The sequence below is a fragment of the Sinohyriopsis cumingii genome, chromosome 18, assembly GCF_028554795.1.
Source record: "Sinohyriopsis cumingii isolate HCF-2022 chromosome 18, ASM2855479v2, whole genome shotgun sequence".
Classification (NCBI taxonomy): Eukaryota; Metazoa; Mollusca; class Bivalvia; order Unionida; family Unionidae; genus Sinohyriopsis; species Sinohyriopsis cumingii.
Window position 1 is genome coordinate 26,788,417 of NC_142978.1, and position 24,817 is coordinate 26,813,233.

At 36.0% G+C, this 24,817-nt stretch overlaps 1 protein-coding gene across 2 annotated transcripts in view; it reads right to left on the minus strand.

Annotated features, from left to right (window-relative positions):
• Positions 1 to 9,480: 9,480 nt before the first annotated feature.
• LOC149776266 (NADH-ubiquinone oxidoreductase 75 kDa subunit, mitochondrial-like) overlaps positions 9,481 to 24,817 on the minus strand; it is a 123,557-nt gene continuing 108,220 nt past the window's right edge. For both annotated transcript variants that reach the window (XM_089942694.1, XM_089942693.1), the window contains exons 18-20: positions 23,166 to 23,341; positions 19,462 to 19,596; positions 9,481 to 10,633 (exon numbers count right to left, since the gene is read on the minus strand). In XM_089942694.1, the coding sequence (XP_089798820.1) occupies positions 10,478 to 10,633; positions 19,462 to 19,596; positions 23,166 to 23,341 (467 nt within the window). In that variant the 3' untranslated portion in view covers positions 9,481 to 10,477. The remainder of the gene's footprint in view (positions 10,634 to 19,461; positions 19,597 to 23,165; positions 23,342 to 24,817) is intronic.

Below are 24,817 nucleotides of genomic sequence, written 5' to 3' on the forward strand. Positions count from 1 at the left end.
GAGATCAGGATATGCCAAAAATGTCTAATACTACTTTAGGCGACGATTGAATTATAACAGAAATGCAAGGCCGTTTTGCAAGCAAATTGTGTAAATGTGAAGCTGACTACGATCTGCGTCTCGAGCAGGATAAAATAGTAACCTATTGTCAGACTTGTAATCAGCAAGCTGTAATCCGATCCAGATTAGATACTCACAAGTTAATTGGCAAATTACCGTAACCCAGCAAGGGATGGACCCTGTCATTTCATTGGTATACAGGACATTGGAATGCGTTCGATAAGTAGCTTGATGAAAATGACAATCCTATCCCGGGGTAGGAGCCATATAACCAGGTCGATGCAATTGCAATGTGCCATGACATATGTTACAGTGACATGAAAACGATAAATCAGGTTGCGACCGTTTTATGCTTGATGAGCTAGGCGATATGAGACCAAAGGGAATAAGGGAGCGAATTGATCGTAAGCTGGTACAATGTATTAATGGAGCGAAATATAAACTCGGGCCTGGATAGTCTTGGCTCTGTAAAAATGTACTTTATGACAAATGAACGCTGAGCGGTCTCACAAACAGACCTAAAACAAGTTTCCTCGACGAAAAGTTGTCCCAAATTCAGCTTATGACATACGGACAATAGATCTAGCTCATACATTGCAAATTCTAATGACAATAAAAGGTACCCGATGAATGTAACTGATATTTTTAGCAAATGCGCGTTTAGTTTGCCTGTTACAGATAAAACAGGTAAAACTATAACCGATTTATTGAGAGGTATTATTGTTAGCGCAGAAAGAAAATCGAATAAGGCATGGACTGACCACGGAGAAAACTTTTTTAATAAGCAATTCGATCAGTTTCTGGAACAAAATAAAATCACCAAATACATCACCGGAAACGAAGGTTAAAGTGTCGTCGTCGACAGATTTAATCGTACAATGAAAGAATTTTTTTTACAAGCAACTTACAGCCAAAAACACTAACATGTATGTGGACGAAAGATTATGTCGTATTACAATAGCACAAGACACAAAACACTTGAAATGTCACCAAATGAAGCAGTTAATAATCCATTGCTGATGAACGAGAATATGTACCGAAGACACAAAGTTTAGCTTGGGTGATAGAGTTAGAATTTCACTTGTGAAGAAAACTTTGGAAAAGGATTCACTCCTAACTGGTCCAAGGAAGTATTCGTTGTTGATAAAAATTTTAACGACAATACCTGTGGCGTATGAGCTAAAAGATTCATTAGAAGAAATTATTACTGGAAGTTTCTAAGAACAGGAGCTACAGTGGACAGAGCAGGATATATTCGTCATCGAGCAAGTAATAGCAAGAAAAGTAAGCGAAGTTTGGTTAAATGGAGAGGCTACAGTGATAGTTTTAATAGCTGGATACCAACTAGTGAAGAAAAAATCTTTGATTAAATCACAAGCGATCCGATCGCAGGGTGTTATACATCCAACGATGTACCCTTTCATGTATTTTATACAACAATGCAATACTGTGAAATTAAATTCCCTGCACAAAGATTATATCCGAATACTAGGCCAAGTTCGTCATTACTAATCATGTCTCCTATTATCATATGAATTTAGGTGCTTGGAAGCATGGAATTGATTTGTGTGTATATTTGAATCATGAAGTTCCCACGTGAGACAAGGTAGACCTACCCATTTTGGATTCGTCAATCGATTGCAATATCTATCAATCCATCAATCCATACTTTGTTTACAAGAATAGTTACATGTGCCAGACTTGTATATAAACAGAGACAGCATTCAATATTTAGGACCTTTAGCCCTTAGAGTAGACGATAAAGAGTGAGATCATAACAATATGAAAAATGAGAGATATTAGATATAAAAACCATTTGAAAAGAAGAAAGAAATTTTTTTTTGCACAAAAGTCTATCAAATCTGGAACCAAGAATTAGAACTAAAAATTTCTCATTACAGACGCAGAGGAACTGTTTACCTGTGAATTTTTGTTTAGATACTTAGACTAAAAAATGAAACCACTTATTTCAAAACTTTGCCCACATTATACTGTTTACAGATGCAGTGTTGGCAGGACGTGAGGCAGCTGTAAGTATAATTTTTACAAGTGTTATGTATATTTGTTTTAATTTTGTAAATTCCATTACTTGTTATTTAATGTAACACTGTTTGCTGGACTTGACCTTGTCTAAAAATGAGCTCCATTCTGCTTGACCCGATTGACTTCTTTTCTTAAAACAAAGTTAATTTCATTTAAGTAAACAACTAATAATAGCTTCATTATTCTGTATGTGCATGAGCTTATTAACAGAGTTATTATTCAAGCAAACATGTTGATATGGGTCAGAGTCTTGGAGATTCCAAAGTTACTTTTATTGGCTATTGTGTTGTAAGTAAACAAGGCTCATTAGATCATTTTAGAAGGTTATTTTCCATTAGGTAATTGTTTTTAGAAAATGCAAATTTGTGACCTGGGGTCAAACAGAGAACTACACTATCTTTTGACTGTGATGCGTTTAACAGTTGTACTTTAACATCTAGCACTTTAAGTTGCACTATGTTGTGATCAGTTTGGGCTGAATTTTATTTTCTTCAAATTATTGAATTTAAGTGATTCTTATCTTTGGAAATACAAAAGTGCTCTGATAAAATTCGCGAATAAAGACAATCAATGGAATTTATACTGAGTTCAAACCTGGAATAATATTTCTGTGATTCAGCAAGACTCTTGAGACATCAGTATTTTGTTTGCAACAACATACACGTCATCGCCTTCAATGTTGGATCTCTTTGGGACCTGAACTGAGTTTCATTCAGGACTTCTTATTACATGTACTAGGATTTGTCTTTAATTCTTCAATTATTTTTGGATTTTATTCACAATATTGTAAGTATTCTAGGATAATAAATTGTTAAATTTTACAAAGCTTGTTGTCTTCACTCCTTTCTGTTACTTATTTTAAGAGCATAGACTCGTACCAGAAAACTGAGTGCTCATCATTGGATTACAAATTTTGCTAACTATTTTTGAAAACTTTGTTTATGACATTTAAATTCCCCATGTTTTGGAATTTTTAAATCCCATGTATTATCTCAAATCTTCGAAATCTGTAGCGACATCAACAAGTTTTTTAAAATGTCATAAAAAGTGGAGATCTTTATTGCAAATCCTACCCAGGAGCAGTTGGACTGTTTGAAGAAAAAAAAATGACTTGCTCCAACTTGCCAGAAAATATCTTTCTGAGGCAAAAACTTCTTTAACGAAAGAAGAAATAAAAATAATTTGGACCAATATTTCGCGAAAAAGAATGTTTTGGATAAAATTGCTTTCATTTTGATTAGTAAGTCTGTATCAGACTCTAACAAAAAGGAATTAAAATTAAAATACCAGATGGAATTAGAGTTAAGAAGCTTGAACTTGAGAAAGATGAAGAGGAAAAACAAATGGAAATGCAACTGGAGAAAGAGGAAAAACAAATGCAATTAGAAAATGAGGAAAGAGGGAGGAGAATGCAACTGGAGAAAAAGATGCAATTAGATAAGGAGGAAAGAGAGGAAAATGCTATTGGAGAAAGTGGAGAGAAAAACAAATGCAAATGCATAAAGAAAAGGAAGACAGAGAATTCCAGAGAAAACGAGAGAAGGAAGAAAGGGAATATCAATTTAGATTAAAAGAATTTTAGCTGATAAGTGAAATGCACATCCACATTTTACATATAAATTCTAGTTTTGATGTTACTAAGAAATTAGATTAGTACCCCATTTTAGAGAAAAAGTAGATAAATATTTTCCTCATTTTGAAAAGCCCGAAACATCTATGTTTCCCTATTAGTGCAGCAAAGTGCTGACTTTGATCTAGTTGAGGAAAGCATCTTAACGGGTTATGAGTTAGTCCCTTAGGTTTATTGGCAAAAATTCAGGAACTATAAAAAAAAACTGGACAAACTTCTGTCGCATTTGCAAGAGAAAAAGCAGTTATTTGATAGGTGGTGCTTAGCCAAGAAAGTTGATCAAGATTACGAAAATCTAAGACAACTCGTTTTACTTGAAGAGTTCAAGAACTGTGTCAGTAGTGACATTAAGACTTATCTTGATGAGCATAAGGTACAAACCTTGGAAAATGATGCTTGTACTGTTGACGAGTATTCCTTAGTTGATAAAGTTTCTTTTCTAAGTTACAAGTAAGTCTTCCACTCAGCAGTCTTCTGGTAAAAAAAAGTATTACAGCCTAATACAAGCCCTTCTCAATTTCAATCTGGCACAAGTTTTAGAAATCAAGTTTCTGGCAAGATTGATCAAAATCATTATCTCTTCCTATGTGTACCTATTTCATGAAGAAAGGACGCATTATTTCTGATTGCTACAAATTGAAAATTAGCAACAGAATCAAGACAGACCTATTTCAAATACTCTTATTTCTAAGAGGTCAAGGATTGACAGCATCACATTTGTTGGTCTAATAAACCACAGTCTGATTTTATTATGGAGAATTATGAACCATTCATGTCAAAGGGTTCTATATCACTCATGAGTGATTCGGCCAATCCCAACCATATTAAATGTTTAAGGGACACAGGAGCTTCTTAGAATCTTTTATCAGGTACTTTGCCTTTTTCTGAGAAGTCTTCTTCTATGGAGTGTTCTTATTCAGGGTGTTGAGTGCGGCTTTGTTGATGTTCCTCTCTACTGTGTAAATTTGTCATGAGACTTTGTCTCAGGAACCGTGACAGTCGAAAAATTGTTTTCTTTACCCATTGAGGGCATTTATTTATTACTAGGCAATGACCTAGCTGGAGAAAAGGTTATGGTTACTCCACTTGTAACTGACAAGCCTTGTTTGGATCAGAAATTCCATCCTAATGAAAAGGATATCCCCGATTTATTTCCAGCTTGTGCAGATACTAGAGCTATGGCAAAGCTTTTAAGAATGATTTTGATCAGGAAAGTATTCCTTTAGCTGACACATGTATTGGTCAGGCTTTTGTGACATAACTTTCACTCCTTGCTTACATCAATCAAATGGCATTGATCACAGTGATCCTCCTTTAACTATTCATTCTCTTCATTCTAATCAGGGTGACAAACGACAATCACTTGCTGTCAAACAGGAAGAAAATCATGAGATCTCCTGTTTGTTTTAACGGGCCATTAGTGAAACTGAAGCCACTTAAGTACCTGTTTGTTATTTCATTCAAAATGTGATTCCTATGAGAAAAGGGAGACCTCCTGTGGTCAATGCAGGTGACGAGTGGTCAGTTAACTGTCACATTGTAGTTCCAAATTCATAAAGACAGGAAAGAATTTCTTTAGCCCATGAAACTCCTTTGGCTGGTCATTTAGGGATTAATAATACTTATCGCAAGATCTTGAAGCACTTTAATTCTGGATCTCTTTTGGACTTGAACTGAGTATCATTCAGGATATTTTATTACTAGGACTTGTATCTTTAATTCTTTGATCACTTTTGGATTTAAGTCACAATATCTCAATTATTCTAGGGAAATAATTTTTTTTAAAAATTTTACAAAGCTTGTTGTCTGTACTCTTTTCTGTTACTTATTTTAAGAGAATAGGCTCATAACACAAGTATCTGGTATGATTTGGCAGGGGTTTGAACCCGAACCTATCACATCCGAAGCGGATGCTCTAACCACTGGAGCAGTCCACTAATACTACTGTACTTTGAAGCTATTTGATAGAAATAGAACATTTTTCATTCTGGTGTGGAAATTTTATAAAACATGTCTCCTGCATACTACGCATAGTAAATAAAATGCAACATGGACATTTCCTTTAATACTGTAAATTTACTTTTATTTGCAGAGTACCAATTTTCATCAATTTTATGGTTACTGCAAACCACAAATTTAATGATCCCATGAACAATGACACTTCTATAGAAACAAGAGGGCCTACTCCACAATCCACAAACAACCTTGCATGTCCAATTTAGAAACAGTGAGTGATTTTGGCCTCCTGAAGTAAAAAATTGACGAGCAGGTCTTGTACATCTTTATTATGACCAATATTCCTTCTGTAGTCAGTTCAGTGGCTAAACGTGTGAGATATCATGCATCAGTAGCCTTTGATAGTAATTTAGGTTAACTTTTTTTTTCTCCACTAACAACCACAAAAAGAAAAAAAATCAGCTAGCTGTGGGATTAACAGCATAGCATCTGGGTTTTCCTAAATTGGAGGCACACACCTCCTTGTCTTCAAAATTTTAGGGGCACTTAATTCACACAGGGGGCTCTCCAAAAAATCTAGTTTTAGACCATTGTGCCAAGACAAATTGATGTGGGGGCCCCGAGTTGCCGAGTGGTCTAAAGCGCTCTCCATTACGGATCACTGCCATCTCACCTCTGTCTGCGGTGGTTCGAGTCTCGGATTCAGCCAATGTGGGTATGTGAGAAAGCTTGCCAGTAGCTTCTCATGGGTCGGTGGTTCTTTCTGGGGTTTTCCCGGGTTCTTCCTCCACCATTAATACTGAAAGCCATGTATAGCCTATCCTGTGCTGAAAAATGGCGTTAAACCCTACAACAACAACAAATTGATGTGCAACCAGAAAACATTTATTAATTAGCTATTTGTACTGAAAAAGAACATTTAATATCCACTTTTTTGCATTATGCATATTTCAATCTCATACAATGAAAATCTAGCCTAATATTGTTTCAAAATAGTTACATGGAAAGTTTGAAAAGCAGCTATTGTGTGACACTCCTTTTACCCAGTGGAAATACTTTTTTGTCATCTTGAATTATTGGCTCTGACGCTCTTAGTTTCCTACTAAAACCTTTAGTTGCATTTTTTTCTCAAATTTAGCATTTTGACAGACCTGTAAAATGGTATGTCTCTGATAGATATGCGATAGACCTTGGCTTCAGTATGCTTTTCTATGGTATATTTGTTTAGACCCTAGAGAGCACTCGTCATAGTCTTAACCATTCTATTTGTGAAAAGATATGAATGCTGTCCTAAATAACTGTTTCAATGATCAGAAGAGTGTTTTCAATTACTGCATCTCACATTTGTTGTTGACATTTCGAATATCAGATTCATTCATTAGCTTCTTTGGCAGTTTTGTTTCTGACTTGTCCACATTGTTAACTTTATTAACTATATGGACAAAGCAGTTGGTTTAGTTCATTCAAAGATTTAATCAACCAAAACCTACTCGAGTGTATATGGTTTGTTTGCAAAGTAGTTCCTAATTTACTAAACTATCTTTAGGCACATGCGCCATGCATGTGCATGCAATATGAAGGTGTTCAGTTTCGTAAAATACTGCATGATTCTGTTAGTATAAAGTTAATTGAAACAAAAATGACCATTTAAAAAAATACTATTTCTGGATATGTTTGTGATCACAGTTTATGGCAGCACAAATATAAAAAATTATGAGAAGAGTTAAATACATGTGTTTACAATGCATGTCACAACCTGAAATGCAGTTACTCTCCAGTATATGTCAACCAGATTGCCCTGTTGTGCACTCACAATGTAAAGTTTGGTATGCATGATCCAGACAATTTATCTTATGTGCAGCCTACATACTCAATGCAAACATAACACGTTACCTTTTACTTAAGTGAACGAAGTCGTAATATTTTTAATAAATGCCAGAAGACCTGTCATGGTGGTTGAGCTGTGAAAGACATGTATTCAGTCTGTATACATTTCTCCAACATATTTTCATCATTCTTCATTAGAAGGGTGGCACAGTCATGTTATGCTATATTATCTCAATTCACTATCATTTGCTGGGGAATGCAGCTTTTGCAATGCAATATCAATATTAAAAGTGTAAGCAGGGCTCGAACTTAACACAAATTTCTTTGTAGCCAGAAGGACTAGTATATTGAGAAATTTATTAGTCCAGCAAAATCTTTACTAGTCCTGTTCACAAAACAATGTCATACAGATTTCATGGATGTTTATCGATTCAATTTTAAAGTTCGAACAACCCGCAACAAAACTGGATGTTTTCTGTTTGTTTTGCGAATTGTGTACACCAGTCACACCAAATAACATTCCTTTCCTCATCATAATTCAGTCATTCCCTGTCTTTTGTCCATTTCTTCTGAAATTTTCCATTACGCTTTTCCCATCATAAGAATTATTCCTCATCATTCTCATTCAGCTTTTGCTTTTTTTCCAGTGGCTGAACACCTTCTATCAAATGCCACATTTTGCCTGTCTTTTAAGGAAGGAATTGTGCCTTGTTTTGAAATACGAGATGTTATAGTATAGCTGACGCAAATTATTTAAAGCAAGAAAAGGAACGGCACAGTGTCCTTTATATAAGAAAGTCAGAGCAAGAAACACATTTCAAAACACGTGTCTTTGCCCCCTCCAACAATTAAATGGCCTCTCCCTAACACAGACTTAACTTCAGCGGATGTTCTGCATAATCAAAGCAGTGGCTATTGTAAACACTGTTATAAAATATTAGTATCAAAAGATAGTGTTAGGTTCAGCTTGGAAAAGGTGTGTTCCCATCAAACGAAGCCATCTGACACTTGGCATGTTGTATTTAACAGCTCCAATTACTGTATCATAAGTCGTAAGTTTGGTAATTGTTCCTAATTAATCGAACCTCAATGTATTGTTCAAATTAATAATAAGATGGAAAAAAAATTCAAATCTCAGATACCCATGCTCTGAGATTTTAATTCCCAACAAATGTATGGCATTCTGCTTGGATATCTCCACGTGTATTCAATTATTTGTTCATTCTTGTAAGGTAAAAATATAAAAACTATTCTTATCATCATAGAAAAAGTAGTTGCATGAAAAGGATGTGCCAATAATGTAACCATAATAAACTGATCTAATTCTTATAATTATTTCGTTTGTGACTATTGGAGCATTTGGGTAGTGAGCACAAAAAAAAAAAAAAGAACCTTACACAAAACAATGTGCAAACTAACTTCCCTGAAAAGTTTTTGCATTGTTCTCTTGTGTGAAATACCGCTTTGTAGTTTGTTACTGTGGTCGAGCGAATAAAGTGTGATACCACGTCATTTATTCATTTAATTCGTTATCAGATTAATTAGGATCCATTACCAAACTTCCGTTCTTAATGACAGGACCATAATTTGCGCTGTTAAGTGAAATGCACAAAATCGGATAGATTCTTGTTATAGAAACGCACCTGTCCGAGGCAGAAATTGACTTCATCTTCTCATGCTAATATTTTATGACTGTGTTTACAATGGCGACTGCTTTGATTCTACAGAACATCTGCTAAGGCAAGTCTTTTTTAGGGAATGGCATAAACAAACACTGACTATTGATAACTGAAACTTACGAGCCCATCGGACTATTAACATTATGAAAGTTACGATACCGACAGGAAATCTGCTAGCCTCGGGCTATGGACTACCGCTAATTTTGAGCCCCAAGTGTAAGGTAAATCAAAGTATCTACAGTATTAATGGAGGATCAGTATGTTACTGATACAAATACCATGGTATTCATGGAAGACTTCAGGCTTTATTTCAATACTGATGATAAATTTGTTCATATTATGAAAACTATGATGATAACTGTCACTTTATTTATCAGACTGCATACATTTCAAACTATTTTAAACTTGTATATTCAAGATCCTAAAAATTCGTTTGTTATTGGACACTTCTACAGCAAGCCATATTTAAAGAGGTATAACAGAGCCCCTGTGATAAAACAAGAGGTATAATAATACCCCTATGAGGTAACAAAAGACATGATACAAGAGGTAAGACAAGAGGTATAACAGTGCCCCCCTCGATATGACAAGTATAACACAGCCCTTGTGATACTACAAGAGGTAAAACAAAGACCATGTGATAGAACAAAAATATGCATTCTGTGTATTTATATTGTGACACATTCAGCATCTCCTTCCAGCACTAAAAATAAATTACAATATATACAAAACACTAACAAGAACACTCAAACGGCTATTGTAAAGGAAAAAATTCCATATGCAAATTACTTTAGCTGATCTCAGTGCACAACCCTTTGCCTTGTTTAGAGTTCCTGCTGACTTAAGCAATCTTGCTGTCATTTCAGTTTGCAATTTACACCACTTGGAAACATTCTAGAGCAAATTTAATGTGAAATTTTCTTTGCATACATATCGTTTTGAATGGTCTTCCCCAATTACTGGTCAGAAAACTGCTGAGAAGTAAATCATTTACATACTGAGTGAAAATATTTTAAAACTTATTTTTTCTTTTTCTCTCTTACAACCAGCCTTAGAGATAGAATTTTCTTTTATACTTAGATGATGAATATACGGACCTTTTAAAAAAAAAACACTGTGCATTTTTACTTTATCAAGTCATTTAAATTTAAGAAGTCCTATCAATACTGCAACTCACTGCAGTCTTGGCAAAATCTTCAGTTTTTTATAATGGAAACAAGGATAAAAATTCCACACAAACTGTATATAACAGTTTGTTGCAAGCATAAGAAAGATCACATCATTAAGACAGTTTCTCCTTCTTCTCTGATTCCATCACTGCATGTACACACTTGGCCATTGTCTGTGAGGCTCTACTGATGGAGTTGGTCATAAAGAAATCCTTTAGGTTGAGCTGAGGAGGTCTCAAGGGGGTAGAGGTCAAACTGCCCTTTACCAGCTGAAAACAAATTTTTTTAACAGTAAATTTCATTTCTCTGAAAATGCTTACCTAATCACATCAACATTAAGAATATAAAAACTGCTATTTCCCAAAGCCAGCTCTCCTGAAAGGATGAAAATTTGCCCTTTTTATTTATATACCATACAGACCCAGGGAAGACTCGCTAACTCATTACATCCCATTTACCACGGCTTGGTGGCTCCAGTTTTAAGCTGAATGCTTACAATTGAATCATATAACTGAATGCTTACATTCACTGGGAGGTTGTGAGAGTTTTACAGTAATGTGGTCAGTTTCAGTACATTTATTCTCAGAGAAACATAAGTTACTAAAAATTGCCTTCTCCTAAAAATAGATTCCCTATCATATTAACATTAGAAGAATAGGTAATATTAGGAATGAATGAATGATCATCTAACCTCCACCCCAGGCACCCTTCATGGGAATAATAGCTGGAGTCCCTACATGAAGGATAACCCATTCTTCTGACTAAAAGCAGCAAAACAAATTGCCAATTGCCATTCTTCTTACTGACAAAATTTTGGGTGATATCAGCAAAAGTGTTTAACTCGTGCCAGAGAGGATGTTATGCTGACATCAAGTGGGTCTGGTGATCATAAATCATGTCTTACATGAAAGTAGTTTCAGTGAGGTTCTAGCTAAAGGCTTATAATGATTTGAATTGACCATGTCTATTTAGGAAACAGGGTGAGTGATTGTGGCCTACTGAACTAAAAATTGGCTAGCAGGTCTGATAAATCTTTATGATACTCCCTCTGTTGTCAGTTCAGTGGCTAAAAGTGTGAGATATCATGGAGAAGAAGCCTTTGATAGTAATTCAGTTTAACATTTTTTTTCTCCATTAATAACCATAGAAAAAACAATCAGCCAGCTGCAGGATTAATAGCAATGCATCTACGTTTTCCTAAATTGGGGACACATGCCTCTAGTTTTCAAAACTTGGGAGGCACTTAATTCACACTGGGGGCTCCCCAAAATGTTTAATTTTCGACCATTAAGGCTGCTGTCTGTGCCAAGACAAGTCGATGTTGAACCAGAAAAGATTTTTTTAATTAGCTATTTGGAATTTAAAAGAACATTTAATATCCATATTCTTTTTGCATTATGCATATTTCAATCTCACACAATGAAAATTTACAATTAAAATTTATTACAAAGTCATTGGCAACATACTAATTTCAATCAGTCAGCTTTGGTCTTTAAATTTAAACTGATCAGTTTTGCAACAAAAACATTGCATTTACAAATTATTTTTTCAAGCCACATGCATTAACATTTAAATATCAAATGCAAGATATAAAAATAATGAAGATCATCATAATAGGTAATAGGCACATGTCTAAATATCGATTAGTTCATCTTAAAAAATTTACCACTATTAAAACTATGTACATAGAGTTTTCATCATTAACTGACTATTTACTACAATCTGTTTCCTTTTTGCTGCAAAAGAAAATCAAGAAAATCAAGAAAGATCAATATTTTTCTTGCGCTGTTTTCTTTTGCCATATATTAGGCCACACCCATAGCCTTTTGCAAAGAATCTGACTTTTTAGTGAAGGCATTTGTTTTTAAAATTTTCATATTTTGTTTCAGTTTTAAGTCATCCAGTGATTATGTGATGGTAATTCGAAAATAGAAGTGTAAAAATTATTTCCTTGAATAATACTTTTGTTTTTCCCAGTCTTGACACACCACCACACCACATGCAAAATATCACTCTTTGTCATTAGAAATATGCCATGGCCTATTTTGCCTCCCCTCATGAACAGCATATTCGTTTCTTGTTGGGTCTTGATTATGTGGAGCTTTCCAAGAAGTAATGTTGCCATTGATTGCTAGGCCATGATTCCAAGTGGTTAGGTTCAGCAACCTCACTGTTGGGTTAAAACCTTCTAAATGAGATGCTACTGCAAGATTTTGGGCATCTCATACATTGACCATTTAACCAACAAAGAGGTCCACAACATGATCCAACAATCCATCAGACCCATTGAAGACTTCTAGGCCACCGTGAATAAATGCAAACTTAAGTGGTACGGTCAAGTCTCAAGATCATCTGGACTGGCAAAAGCAATCTTGCATGGCACAGTGTGAGGGTACAGAAGATATGGCAGACAGAAAAAAGAGGTGGGAAGACAACATCAAAGAGTGGACAGGCATGAAGTTTGGAGTTTCTCAAAGAGCAGTAAAGAACAGGAACAGATGGAGAGAATAGGTTGTTAAGACATCCATGGTGCCCCAATGACCTCTTGGATTGATGATAAATGATTTGCTGTTGTGACGTGATTTGGACTTTTAACGTAACTTTAAAAATTTTTCAGCATATCGCTACAATGTCTGCAATGTGGCAGTTTATAGTGATGTCTAGCACTGGGGCATCATGCCGCAGACATGTAGATTGATGTCCCACCCAGTCACATTATCCTGACACCAGGCCGACCAGTCCTAACACTAACCTCTTAATGCTGAGCGCCAAACGAGGCAGCTGTTAGTACCATTTTTGTATGTCTTTGGTATGATTCGGCCGGGGATCAAACTCACGACCTCCCACATGATAAATGATGATTATGATGATGGCACATGGAGAATATAAATTTGCATCACACTAAAAATTTAAGTATGAATGTCACAATCATGCAGACTAGATGCATCACTGGATTATGGCATTCAAAGAGATCATGACGCTGTCTTTGCCACTTATCTTCATAAGTCATCAAGTGCCTTCCAGGTTGTGAGATTCTCACAATCAAGGACTGAAACCAGGCATGAAGAATGAGCTTGTCCAGACATTGATACAATACATGTGACCTTGGCTGTTTCATCTTTGCAAGGATTTTTCAGGGCATAGCTATTACTAGATAAAATAGATTGCTGACCCAGGGCTTGTTCCTTTGGGGAGGGGCATTCAAAATTAGTTTGCAGTTCTGACCTCTCAATTTCTGTGATATTTTAAGTACTAAGACCATGGGTGGGCAAGCAAAGGCCCCAAACCCCTCCCAAATGATTGATAGTCATTATTGGGCAAAGCTTCTGGATATGGGCCAGAGAAACATGATGACTGTTTGTAATTCCATCTTGTTGCAAAAAGATCTATCATTGGATGCAAAGTGCAAATCTGAGGCAAGATCAATTGAGGAATGAACCACTTGATATGAATGATCTGGTTTGTTCTCAGCAGTGAACTGAACCAGAGATTGAGCCTGCCTGGACTGTGTATGATCTGTTCATTTATATTAAAATGGAAGCACCAGTGCTGAAAATTACAAAGCATAATGCATAGGTCAGGTGATTTGGTTACACCCTTTGGAGGAGGTAGGCTATCACCACCATTCTGGCATGACTAGGACTACTCTCTTATAGAGTTGGTCTGTCCAGATATGATTACAGCTTTCATTTCCAAAAGGGAGATGTGAATAGTAATTTCTCTGGATTCTACTTGCCATTGACTAAGCTGAAGCATGGCAACAGGGGATCTCCCCAACTATACAAACTGGTATCTGTACAAACTTTAACTTCTAGCTGGGCTTTCCCACAGGGATCCCTGCCATTAGCACATAGGTAACATACAAGGGGTAGGAAATCATTCCTGGTTGTCACCAGAACAGAATGTCTCTGGAGGATGTCGGGATAAGCTGCAGTCACTGTTGATGAAGTCAGCCAAAACAAGATGATGATGCAGTTGATAACTGTGAATTCCCATCGACTGATGTTGAGACCAAATGGGAGTGCATGAAACTGATACATTTTTCCTTGGTATGTGAACCAAAAGAATTTGCATGGGGCTGGGTGAAGAGGGACATTGAAATATGCGTCAGTCTAGACTGATTTCAAATTTGTCCTATTTGAAGGAAAGTCTGAATTTCAATGCAGTGATGTATTTGTTGAGATGACTAAGGTAAATGATGATCCCGAGCTTTTCATGTGCATTTGACATTGGAAAGAACCTGAAATAATACCCCATAGTGTTTCAGAATAATCTCCACTGCCTGCATATCGAGAATTGATCAGATCTCCTATATAATTTTGGCTTTATTCAAATCTGATGGCATATCTTTCATGAAAGGGGAAGGTGAAAGGGGAGGAAGATTTATAAATTAAATCTGAGGTGATTCTGAAACAACTTGGATCACACATTCATTTTGCAATATTAGCTTGATCAAACAATGAAAGAAATGAAGGACTTTGGCACCAACTGGCAATTTGTGAGGTGGTGAGTCAACAGCAGTTGTTAATAGGCATTTGGGAAAGAGAAACCTTGTTTCTTATCATCTTTAATACATTCCATCCTCAACCGATGAGCCTCTTGTCATCTGACATTTAAATGAGGTTGAAACTTTTGCTGTTACTTGACAATATTTCTCTTTGCTGACAATCAACTCTCCATTGTGGGTGACACTTATTCAGCCTGAATGCCTGTATAGGATGACCAGTTGGAAGGATAGTTACTTGGCTGTCTGCCTCCTCACTTCCTCTACCTTACTAACAGACAGTAACAGCGACTCAAGAGAAACATGGAAAGCCAGGTAAGGATGCTACCTGAGTGATAATAAGCAAATTCAGAGCAACAGAATGGTGTGCATTTCTGTTAATAACCTTGGCAATCCTAGCTGTAGATTCCCAGGCATGGTCGCTGCATGCTTTACTGGCAAGCCAATAAATGGATGTTGTCACATTGTTATGCATGAGCACTGAGGTGGTGTAAAAGATAATCCTATCCACCTTGTTGATCAGCAGTGTAGTCATAATCTGCTGCAATGTTCTTATCTAATGCCAGAAGTTCAGTGGTAAATGTGTTCCAAAGGATATTCTATGTGCAAGACAAAACATTGCTGGCAATTCACTTTCCAAGAAAAATGCTTTAGAACTACCTAGATCAAAAACCTTATCTGACTGATATTCAGACACTACCCTTATCTTTGCCAACTACAACAGTATGAAGGAGGAGTGATGTTCATTCTCATCTTTCAAGTCTACTGATGCCTTGACATTATAGGACTGGTTCACAGTTGGTAATGGCAGGCAATCAAAGTAGGCAACTCAGATATTTCTTCAATAGTAGCTTTAAAACCGAACTCAGTCCAATCCAGAGTGGAATCCAAGTGCACTAAGTCACTAAGTTATCCACACACTCACTGTGTGGGTTATCAAGGCTCATGTCCATGTCAGTGCTGAACATCTCTGAGGGCATGAACAAGGCAGTACCACTGTTCCAAATTATATCACAATGTTGCACTGATGGATAATATGTGCAAAGCAATCATTCAGTGGATGAAATGGTGGGGCAAGTCTTGCTGGTTCAGATGGCAGAAGATTATAATGTATAGTTGGCCAGACAACTGACTTAATCATCAGCTGGACAGTATGCATGGTTGAACAGTTGGTTGGATGGTCAGCTCTGGACTACCAGTGAAGATCTGGCAAAATGGACAGATCAGTCTGAGCCCGTTATGGTTCCACATACCATGGCAATATGGGCTGGCATGTTGCATGGCTTGCCAAAATGAGGGATCTCTATTCATCTGAAAGAGTTATAGCTAGCTGGATGGCTGGACTGGTTGGATGGCAGCTAAAGTTACGTCACACTAAAGAATGTTGAAATGGACAATCATTATCCAAGAAAGATCACCTGCACCTAAGTGTTATTTATATTTAATTGATTTTATCTCCTGTATGCTGTGTGTGATTGTACTTGGACTTGACCTTGTCCAAAACTGGGGCCCTAAGTGGATGAGTAGTCTAAAGCACTCACTGTTATGACTTGCTATCTCACCTCTGTATGCATGGGTTTGAGTCTCGGGCTCAGCTAATGTGGTCATGAGAGACAGCTTGTCAGTAGCTACTCGTGGGTTGGTGGTTCTTCCCGGGGTTTCCCATTGTTGTTCCTCCACCATTTATACTGGCTGCCATTTGTAGCCTATCTTTTGTAATGAAAAATGGCGGTAAACCCTACAGCAACAACAACTGTCCAAAATCATGTTCGTGGTAAACAAAGAATATATAGCTAATATTTTCTCTAGGAGTGTTGGTTAAATATTAGGATCATATCAGAGATGTGTGTGGGGTAACTTAATGTCCAATGGGTAGGATAGAAATGGGGAGACACTCCCCCACATGTTCCAAAACTATCCATGGAGGTTTGTAACAGATGTACAGACAAAATCAGTCAGCAACTGTACCATCATTTCCTATATCAGTCAACGCATCTGATGCTCTATCAGCCTCTGAGATTAGGATAGCAATTCTGCAAGCCCTTGTTCCTCCAATCTGCTGGATGTAACAATTGCAGCTGGCATTGTACATCTAATTTTGGATGTATTTGTGCATGTGTTGTGGGTACTATCATGAGTTTTACTAGCAACTGATGGACTTTTCATGTGAAGGCTCAAGGGGTCACACTGCTCTGCATAAGACTTCGTGTTTCCTTTTTAAAAAAATGCTTTTCTGCAACACCATGGACCAGATATTTTCTGACCATAATGTACACACACTGCATGATGAGGATGATAAACACTTCATACAAGTGAGACACTTCTTATGCATTTCTTTGTTAGCCTTAAATTACTTGCATTTACTGCATTTTGTTTTCACTGTTTAACTGAAATAACAAGAACAAAAGCATCAGAAAATAAGAACCTAAAAGTGTTAAAAAATCACAATGATAACACTTGACACTTAAACAAGCAGAAATATACATGCACTGAGTGCAAAACACCCAATCAACAACATACACCAACAATACTGTGTTGGAGCACAAGGTCAGAATAAACTAAATCGTCAACAGTGAAAAACTTGATATCAGTATTGAAATAATGACTGCCACATGTAGTAGAAACCTTAGTAAACAATAATACACTTTATGGATGACTGGATTCAAATCATGAAGATATTCAAAGGATTTCAAGAGATCTTGCAGGATTATGCTGATAGTATTAAGCAAAAGCGTAAATCTGGTGCCACCTAGCAATGGTAAAGGGTAGTTAATGGATAAGTGGTTATTGCCTTGGTCTGTATAAGGTATATAGATGCAAAATATGTGGAATTTATTTTCCTAACATTAGTCTAATCAGAGAATGTATTCAAATAAGAAAGAAAAAATTATGACCTAAGCTGACAAGAATCTGTTCTAAAATGCATAAATACAGGATGCATGCTAATATCTATAAAAATAATATCAACTGAATACACAAAAATTCCTCCTATCTTTACAAATCTCCCCTTGTTTTTCTAAATGGAGAAGAGAATCCCAACTAATCCATTTTCAGTACTAGAATAGTCCATGTGGACTATACATAAAGTCATGAGTGCATTTTTAAAAATAAATTTGATGCCCCAACATGAAAGTGGTAGGGCAAAGTGTTAGCCCTGTTCATCTTATGTTCTTCTATTCAGGTTTTGCATTTTGGTGAGGGCATCTGTGTTTGGTGAACACATTTCTAAATTTCTACTCTTAGAAACTTCAAAAACTGATTGACTTTACATTAGAATGCAGTTAAATGTCACTGTATTATTGACAGAACTGAGGATGGACTTTTGCACGATTTTAAATACGTAAAATTAAACAAAGCACACACAATCAAAACCTCTATTCAGGTTAACTTATAAATATGAAGAAATGTAAGCCTGAATTATAAGGTTATTAATTTCAGCCTATAATCTGTTGCTGCAGGAAATGGCCACTTCAAGACATGACTGAGCTTGGGTTTGGTCTTATTTTATAAAAGGTTTGATGAAGTAATGTAATATATTTCTAAACAGATAAAATGTAACTGAAGCCATTTCTGGAGTATATTTTTGTCACAACTATTAAAACTGAAAACTATTCCTATCACCAGACAATTTTCACCAAGATTTCCCCTACTTCCCTACATTGGCTCCAAATGGATGAACAACTATATTTTAGATGGAATCATAAACAGTGCTAAACTTAGTAAAACACAGTTAGCAGAACACTTTAAAGAATTAACTATATGCTCCTAATTGTTTTAGCAGGGCAAGTACAAGCTACTTCATCAAAAAACTTCACTCATGATATTTAGTCATAAATATTGCTCCAAATTTGAAATGCTGATTGAAATTGACAATCTGATTGGTCACAATATTTTCAAGTCAGATTTGGAGTTAAGCAAAGTTTTATGACCGAGGTGCCTATTAATAGCAAATGTTCAGCAGAAAATGGTTTCTAGCCAACAAATGGCAGAGGGAGAAATTTGACTTTAAAAAAGCCCCACAAAAACCATAGGACCCTATCACTGTTGATGATGCTACTGCTTCTGCCACAGCAGAAAAATGACAAATAAATATATCCCAATCACAGGTGATAAAAATATTATGATCTATGATGTTTGAGATAAAGACTAGGATTTCTATTCTGTGAGATACAGACTAAGATATTGACTAAGATAAAGACCAGAATCTGCTGCTTGAGACAGAGACTATTATTTTCACTGTGTGAGATAAGACTAGAATATCTGCTGTGTGAGATGCGACTAGGATCTCAACTGTGTCAGATAAAGACTATGATCTCTGCTGTGTGACAAAGACCAAGACCTCAGCTGTGTTACTTGAAATGAACCTCTTTCTCTTCTAAGCCCTCAAACTTCAATCCTTTACTAACATGTTCTTTGTTTAATAGACTGGTAAACCTATGTGTAAAATATGTGGATAATTCATGCAAGCAACAGAAAACACTACCATTTCTGGTAACTTCAGTCAAAAGTTTGAGTCAAATAACTCTTAGGCAATAATCTTCCCATTTTGTTATATTAGTCATTTAATTCTGTAAGAAAAAGATCAATCCTTACACTGGCCAATTCCTGAGCCTGTTTGAAATAATTAGCTTCTTCAGCATCTCCATAGCGGGTGAGATTAGGAGAAACTTCAGCTAAGCGATCTCGAACCTCTTGTAGCTTTTCATAGGGAAGTGGTGCTCCTGCAACCTGTTAAAGATAAGTGCAAAGAATGATATTCTAACAAAATTCAGAAACAGTCACCAAAGACAGTAATATGAGCAACCTGTAAAATAAGAATTCTGCAGCAAATCAGCATAATCTGCACATATTTTGCTGTTTTTCAAACCCCTACAATCCAGCCTACCCATGTAAGTAGTAAATAAACAAGAGGCCCAAATCAACTGGCATCTACCTATCGAGCATTACCTAATGCAAACAAAAAGAATATTCTTTGGGTTTTATCTTGAATTTTCAGATGTACTGTAACTAACCTAAATATCCAATTCCACCAAGTTTCCGAACATAATATTTAAAAGAAATTAAAATAATTTTAAATAGCACACACAATTTCTGGATATCAATCAAGTCCTTTTTGAAAACCATTGAAAAATATACAAAATTCGAGTTAGAAAGTAAACTAAGGAATATTTTACCTGTACTCAAAAACTAGCGACTGAGAAGTCAACCACCTCACCAAGTAATTGCTTTGATTACCCTGATTATCACATGGAATAAATGAAGTATTGTCAACAGGAAACAAAAATCAGGTGACACTCCACATCTAATACGAGCTCTTAGTAAATATATTTGAAGAGAAATGAAAAAGTGATAACTTTTTAAAAATAAAGGCTGAAAAACAAAATATACAAATTTAAAATAATTTGTGGCTAAGATGACATGTTTGTTTGTACAAGAATTATGATTCTACTGCAGCAAACTTAACAGTAGATTCTGAATTTTTAAATGTAGCATTTAACAATTTTTCAGTCATATTGCTACGATGTCTGCAGTGTGGAAGTTTATAGTGCCACCCAGTCACATTATCCTGACACCAGGCTGACCAGTCCTAACACTAACCTCTTAACACATTAACCCTTGGAGGTTTTTGTCGTTTTCGCTTGAAGAGTAGGAAACACATTTTGAAAGTTATTTCTAAATGCATCTGAAAACACCAAATCCAAGGTGATCTTTCAACAACAAACTGCCTAGCTGTGTTAGAAACATTGTTTTTAATTGGCTATTTGGCTCGCACATGAGCAGAAGGGTAAAAGTTGGATTATTTTTTTTGGCGGGGGTTTGTTTGCTAAATGGACCCATTATTTTTGTATTGAGACCACTCTTTATTCCAAATGCCCATCTTATCCTATATTTTTGCAAAGGTTCATCTGTCTATTTGCAGTTAACACCGGTTTGCCTTAGATTAGAGACCAAAATGTCTAAAATCCGAACACAAAATCGGATCCCGATCACGGGCCAATTTTGGATAGAAAAAAAATCGATTCCAAAATTTGAGGATTTTCCATCTGTATTTGGTAGTACAAGAAGAAATTACAGATTATTTGGTACCATTGTAGAGCTACATCTATACCTTTCTATAATACCACCCACTATGGTGTATCATGCATGACCATGATGCTACAGAGCTCGGCAGTAGGCTACTACCTCCTGCCACGTTAACTCATCGCTAGGGGTTAATGTGTTAACAAGGACTTTTGAACTTTTTTACAAATCATCAAGGAATGGCTAAGTTTGTAATTTATGTGCAATGTCATTGCACAAGTGATTAAATACGCAAGGAATATTCAAATTTGGTGACAACATCAAAATGCACCCATTAACAAATTAACCCCTGGAGGTTTTTGTCATTTTCGCCTGAAAATCAAGTAGGAAACACATTTTGAAAGCTATTTCTAAATGCATCCGAAAACACCATATCCCAGGTGATCTTTCAATAACATACTGCTAGTTGTGTTAGAAACATTGTTTTTCACTGGCTATTTGGCTTGCGCATGAGCAGATGGGTAATAGTTGGATTATTTTTTTCTCCCTAAACTAACCCATTATATTTGTATTGAGACCACTCTTTATTCCAAAGGCCCATCTTATTCTATTTTTTGCAAAGGTTCATCTGTCTGTTTGCAGTTCATACTGGTTTGCCTTAGACTGGAGACCAAAAAGTCTAAAATCTGGACACAAAATCAGATCCCGACCACAGGCCAATTTTGGATAGAAAAAAAAAAATCAATTCCAAAATTTGAGGTTTTTCCATCTGTATTTTGTAGTGTAACTAGAAATTCCAGATTTAGTATCATTGTAGAGCTACATCTGTCTACCTTTCTATAAAACCACCCACTTTAGTGTATCATGCATGACCATGACACTACAGAGCTTGGCAGTAGGCTACTACCTCCTGCCACTTTAACTCGTCGCTAGGGGTTAATGTGTTAATGTTGACCACCTAGTGAGGCAACTGTTAGTACCATTTTTATAAGTCTTTGGTATGACTCGGCTGGGGTTCAAAACTGTGACCTCCCACATCTGAGGCTGACACTCTAACCACTAGGCCACTGGAGTGGCCCCAACTCAATGTTAGAAAAAAATACTATTTCTTGCAAACAAAATACTAAAATTATGTAATAATTCCTGATCTATAAATCATCCAAAGTTTTTTCCTTTACCATTTAAACAGTCAATCAAAAGGTTTTGTCAATTATTGATTTACAAGCTCAATTTATATCCACAATTATTTTATCTGATCTACTTTGAGTGTTACTTGTTATATTTCAATTTTATATTTTTTCTTCAGTAGAAAAAATATATATTTCATTTTAATCCCAAAGGAGCTTATTTTGTTAATTTTTCAATCTTTTCTTCTGAAATGTATGCATCCTGTTTGCTTGTAATACTTACATTTTACATTTTTTCTGTATGGGGAAGAACTTGACATAACCCAAAACCTGCAATTATTTAGTCCTTTTCATATTATATTCCTTTTCTTTAATGGGAAATCTCAAAAGTAAATTCACAAACTGTACTGTGTCTTGCTATTTAGCAAGTACAATACATAATTACTAGAATTTTATTTCCCAATATTCCAAAGGTGCTATAAGCAAGTATAAAGTGAGAGAAAGAGAAGATACACTGCAAGAAAATAAACTGATTACAGTGAAATCCACTACAGCCTAATGGTTGAGGACCAAAGAGTGCCATCATCTTTATGTAATATGTCATGTAATAGTGTTACAAGTCAGCTAACATATGAAAATTATGCTTGCACATCCCCTAGGATCTACAAATGGCTGGGTGGTGGGGATCTAAGTGAAGACACAAAGCTTGTACTTCAATGGCACAGTTACCATATTAAAAATATATTCAGGGTTCATTCCAGGGTGTGCCTTTGGTGCAAGAAAGTTCTCTCCTATGGCACCTATTGGGCACATTAAAACACGCTGTTTGGTTGATTTTAGACTAACTGATTGGATCCCTTGTTTATTGAATGTTGTGACCTCACTGTCAAAGAAGCATAACACAATCAATTTCATTGGCAGACAGAAATATTTTGCTAATTTTGATTGGTGGAAATAGCTAAGGAATCAGACTGGTATAAAAAAATATTCCAGGCCTCCAATTACTAAATGGAGAGAATTCATCTTTGACTGGTGACAAGCACCAGGAAAAGACAGCAATGTAGTAACAGAAGGTAAAGTATTACCACATTTCATGTAGATTTTCTCAAATGGATGAGTATATCTGGACAATGTCACATTGGTACAAACCTCTGAGAGTGCTCGAATAATCTTCCAGTCTTCCCTGGCTAGAACTGGTGCTGTAACAGCTACATGTGTGAGTTGTGCACGTCCTTCTGTGTTGACATATGTGGCATCTTTCTCAGTATAGGCTGCTCCAGGGAAAATCACATCAGCCATCTGGGCGCCTCTGTCTCCATGGTGACCTATACACATGAGTGAAAGAGTCATCAGTTACACATCTAGGCACAAGATATTCCTATTAGAGAAAGATTATATGGCTATTTTATCTCAACTGTTGTTATGCAAGGAATTGCAGTAAAACTGTTAGCTGCATCCTATATTGAAACATGTGCATTTTTACCCCCAAAAAAGTTGAGAGTAATACCACCATTGCAGAAACAAAAATTATAACCATTGCTAAGAAATGTTTTTCAAATGGCAAATATCAAATATGTAAATCACAAGTTGTTAATAGAAAAACAGTTGTAAATGGACAAAGAACAAAGGTAACTTCAAGGGACTGATGCTATACTTGCCAAACAAGAATTTCCAGAAATCCAAGGCAAATCCATTTCTTTGTTTCAAATATGGAGTACTAAAACCATCTCTGATGTTCTTGAACAAATCCAACATACTAAATTGTAAAAAAAAATGAACGTCCAAGGGTCCTAACCAGGTAAAACAGCAGGGTCATTAGAAAAAAAAAGGTCCCAAATAACTTTACATGTTTCTTGTTTAATTCAAGAAAATTTAAACACATCATTTCCCGCATCCATTGCTGTAAGTCTTCCATATAACAAAATGTGAATATCTCATGCTTAAGTAACATTTCCTCTCTAGAATTTTTTTTTGGGACATTCAAGTCAAATTTTTCCTCCCTGTAAACTACTTTGGAAATAAATGCAGCGGTCCTTGCTTTAGATTCCATCAGTGTTTTCCCTAGGGGTGCAAGAGTGAGAGTCAAAAATCTCCTTGGTGTCAAAGCTGGGGGTCAGACTGAGTAAAAAACAAACTTTTGTATCAAAACTGGGGGTCAAATAAAAAATTTGAGGGTCTCAGAAGCACAAATGAGGGTAAAGGGAAACACTGGATTCCATATTATCTTCTCATTCTTACATTTTCAATCCACGTTTTTAAACCAAGGTGTTCTGAATTGGTGCCTGAGCATTCAAAATTAAAAGTAACACATTTGTGACAGTACATGAAATTGATCTTGTGCTTCTTTCACAAGGAGTACACTCCATTCAGTAAGCCAGGATCATATGTGCTCAATTCAATCAGTCTAAAATTAACTGTAATGAACTTCGGTTTTTAATTCTAGCATTCTTTTTAGAGGCAACTTTCTTGCACAAAAGATAAAGAAAAAGGTAAATGGTATGGCTTAAAATATATCTGAATTTGGTAACAACACTATTTTCTTGTGTTTGAGCTGATATGTTCAAAAGATACCTATAAGTGCAGTACAAAATGTCTTTTCATGCCCTTAGACCTTGTATCTGATGTAGAAGATCAATAAACTTGTCTCAGACAATGTCATGATATACCCACATGCCAAGTTTGTTTAAATCTATGCATGACAGTTTTTAAAAAAGAAATATTAATTGACACAATGTATATTTCCCCTGACACTGGTACTAAGAGGGGTAACAATTAACAAAAGCACTGCTTTGCAGAGCAAG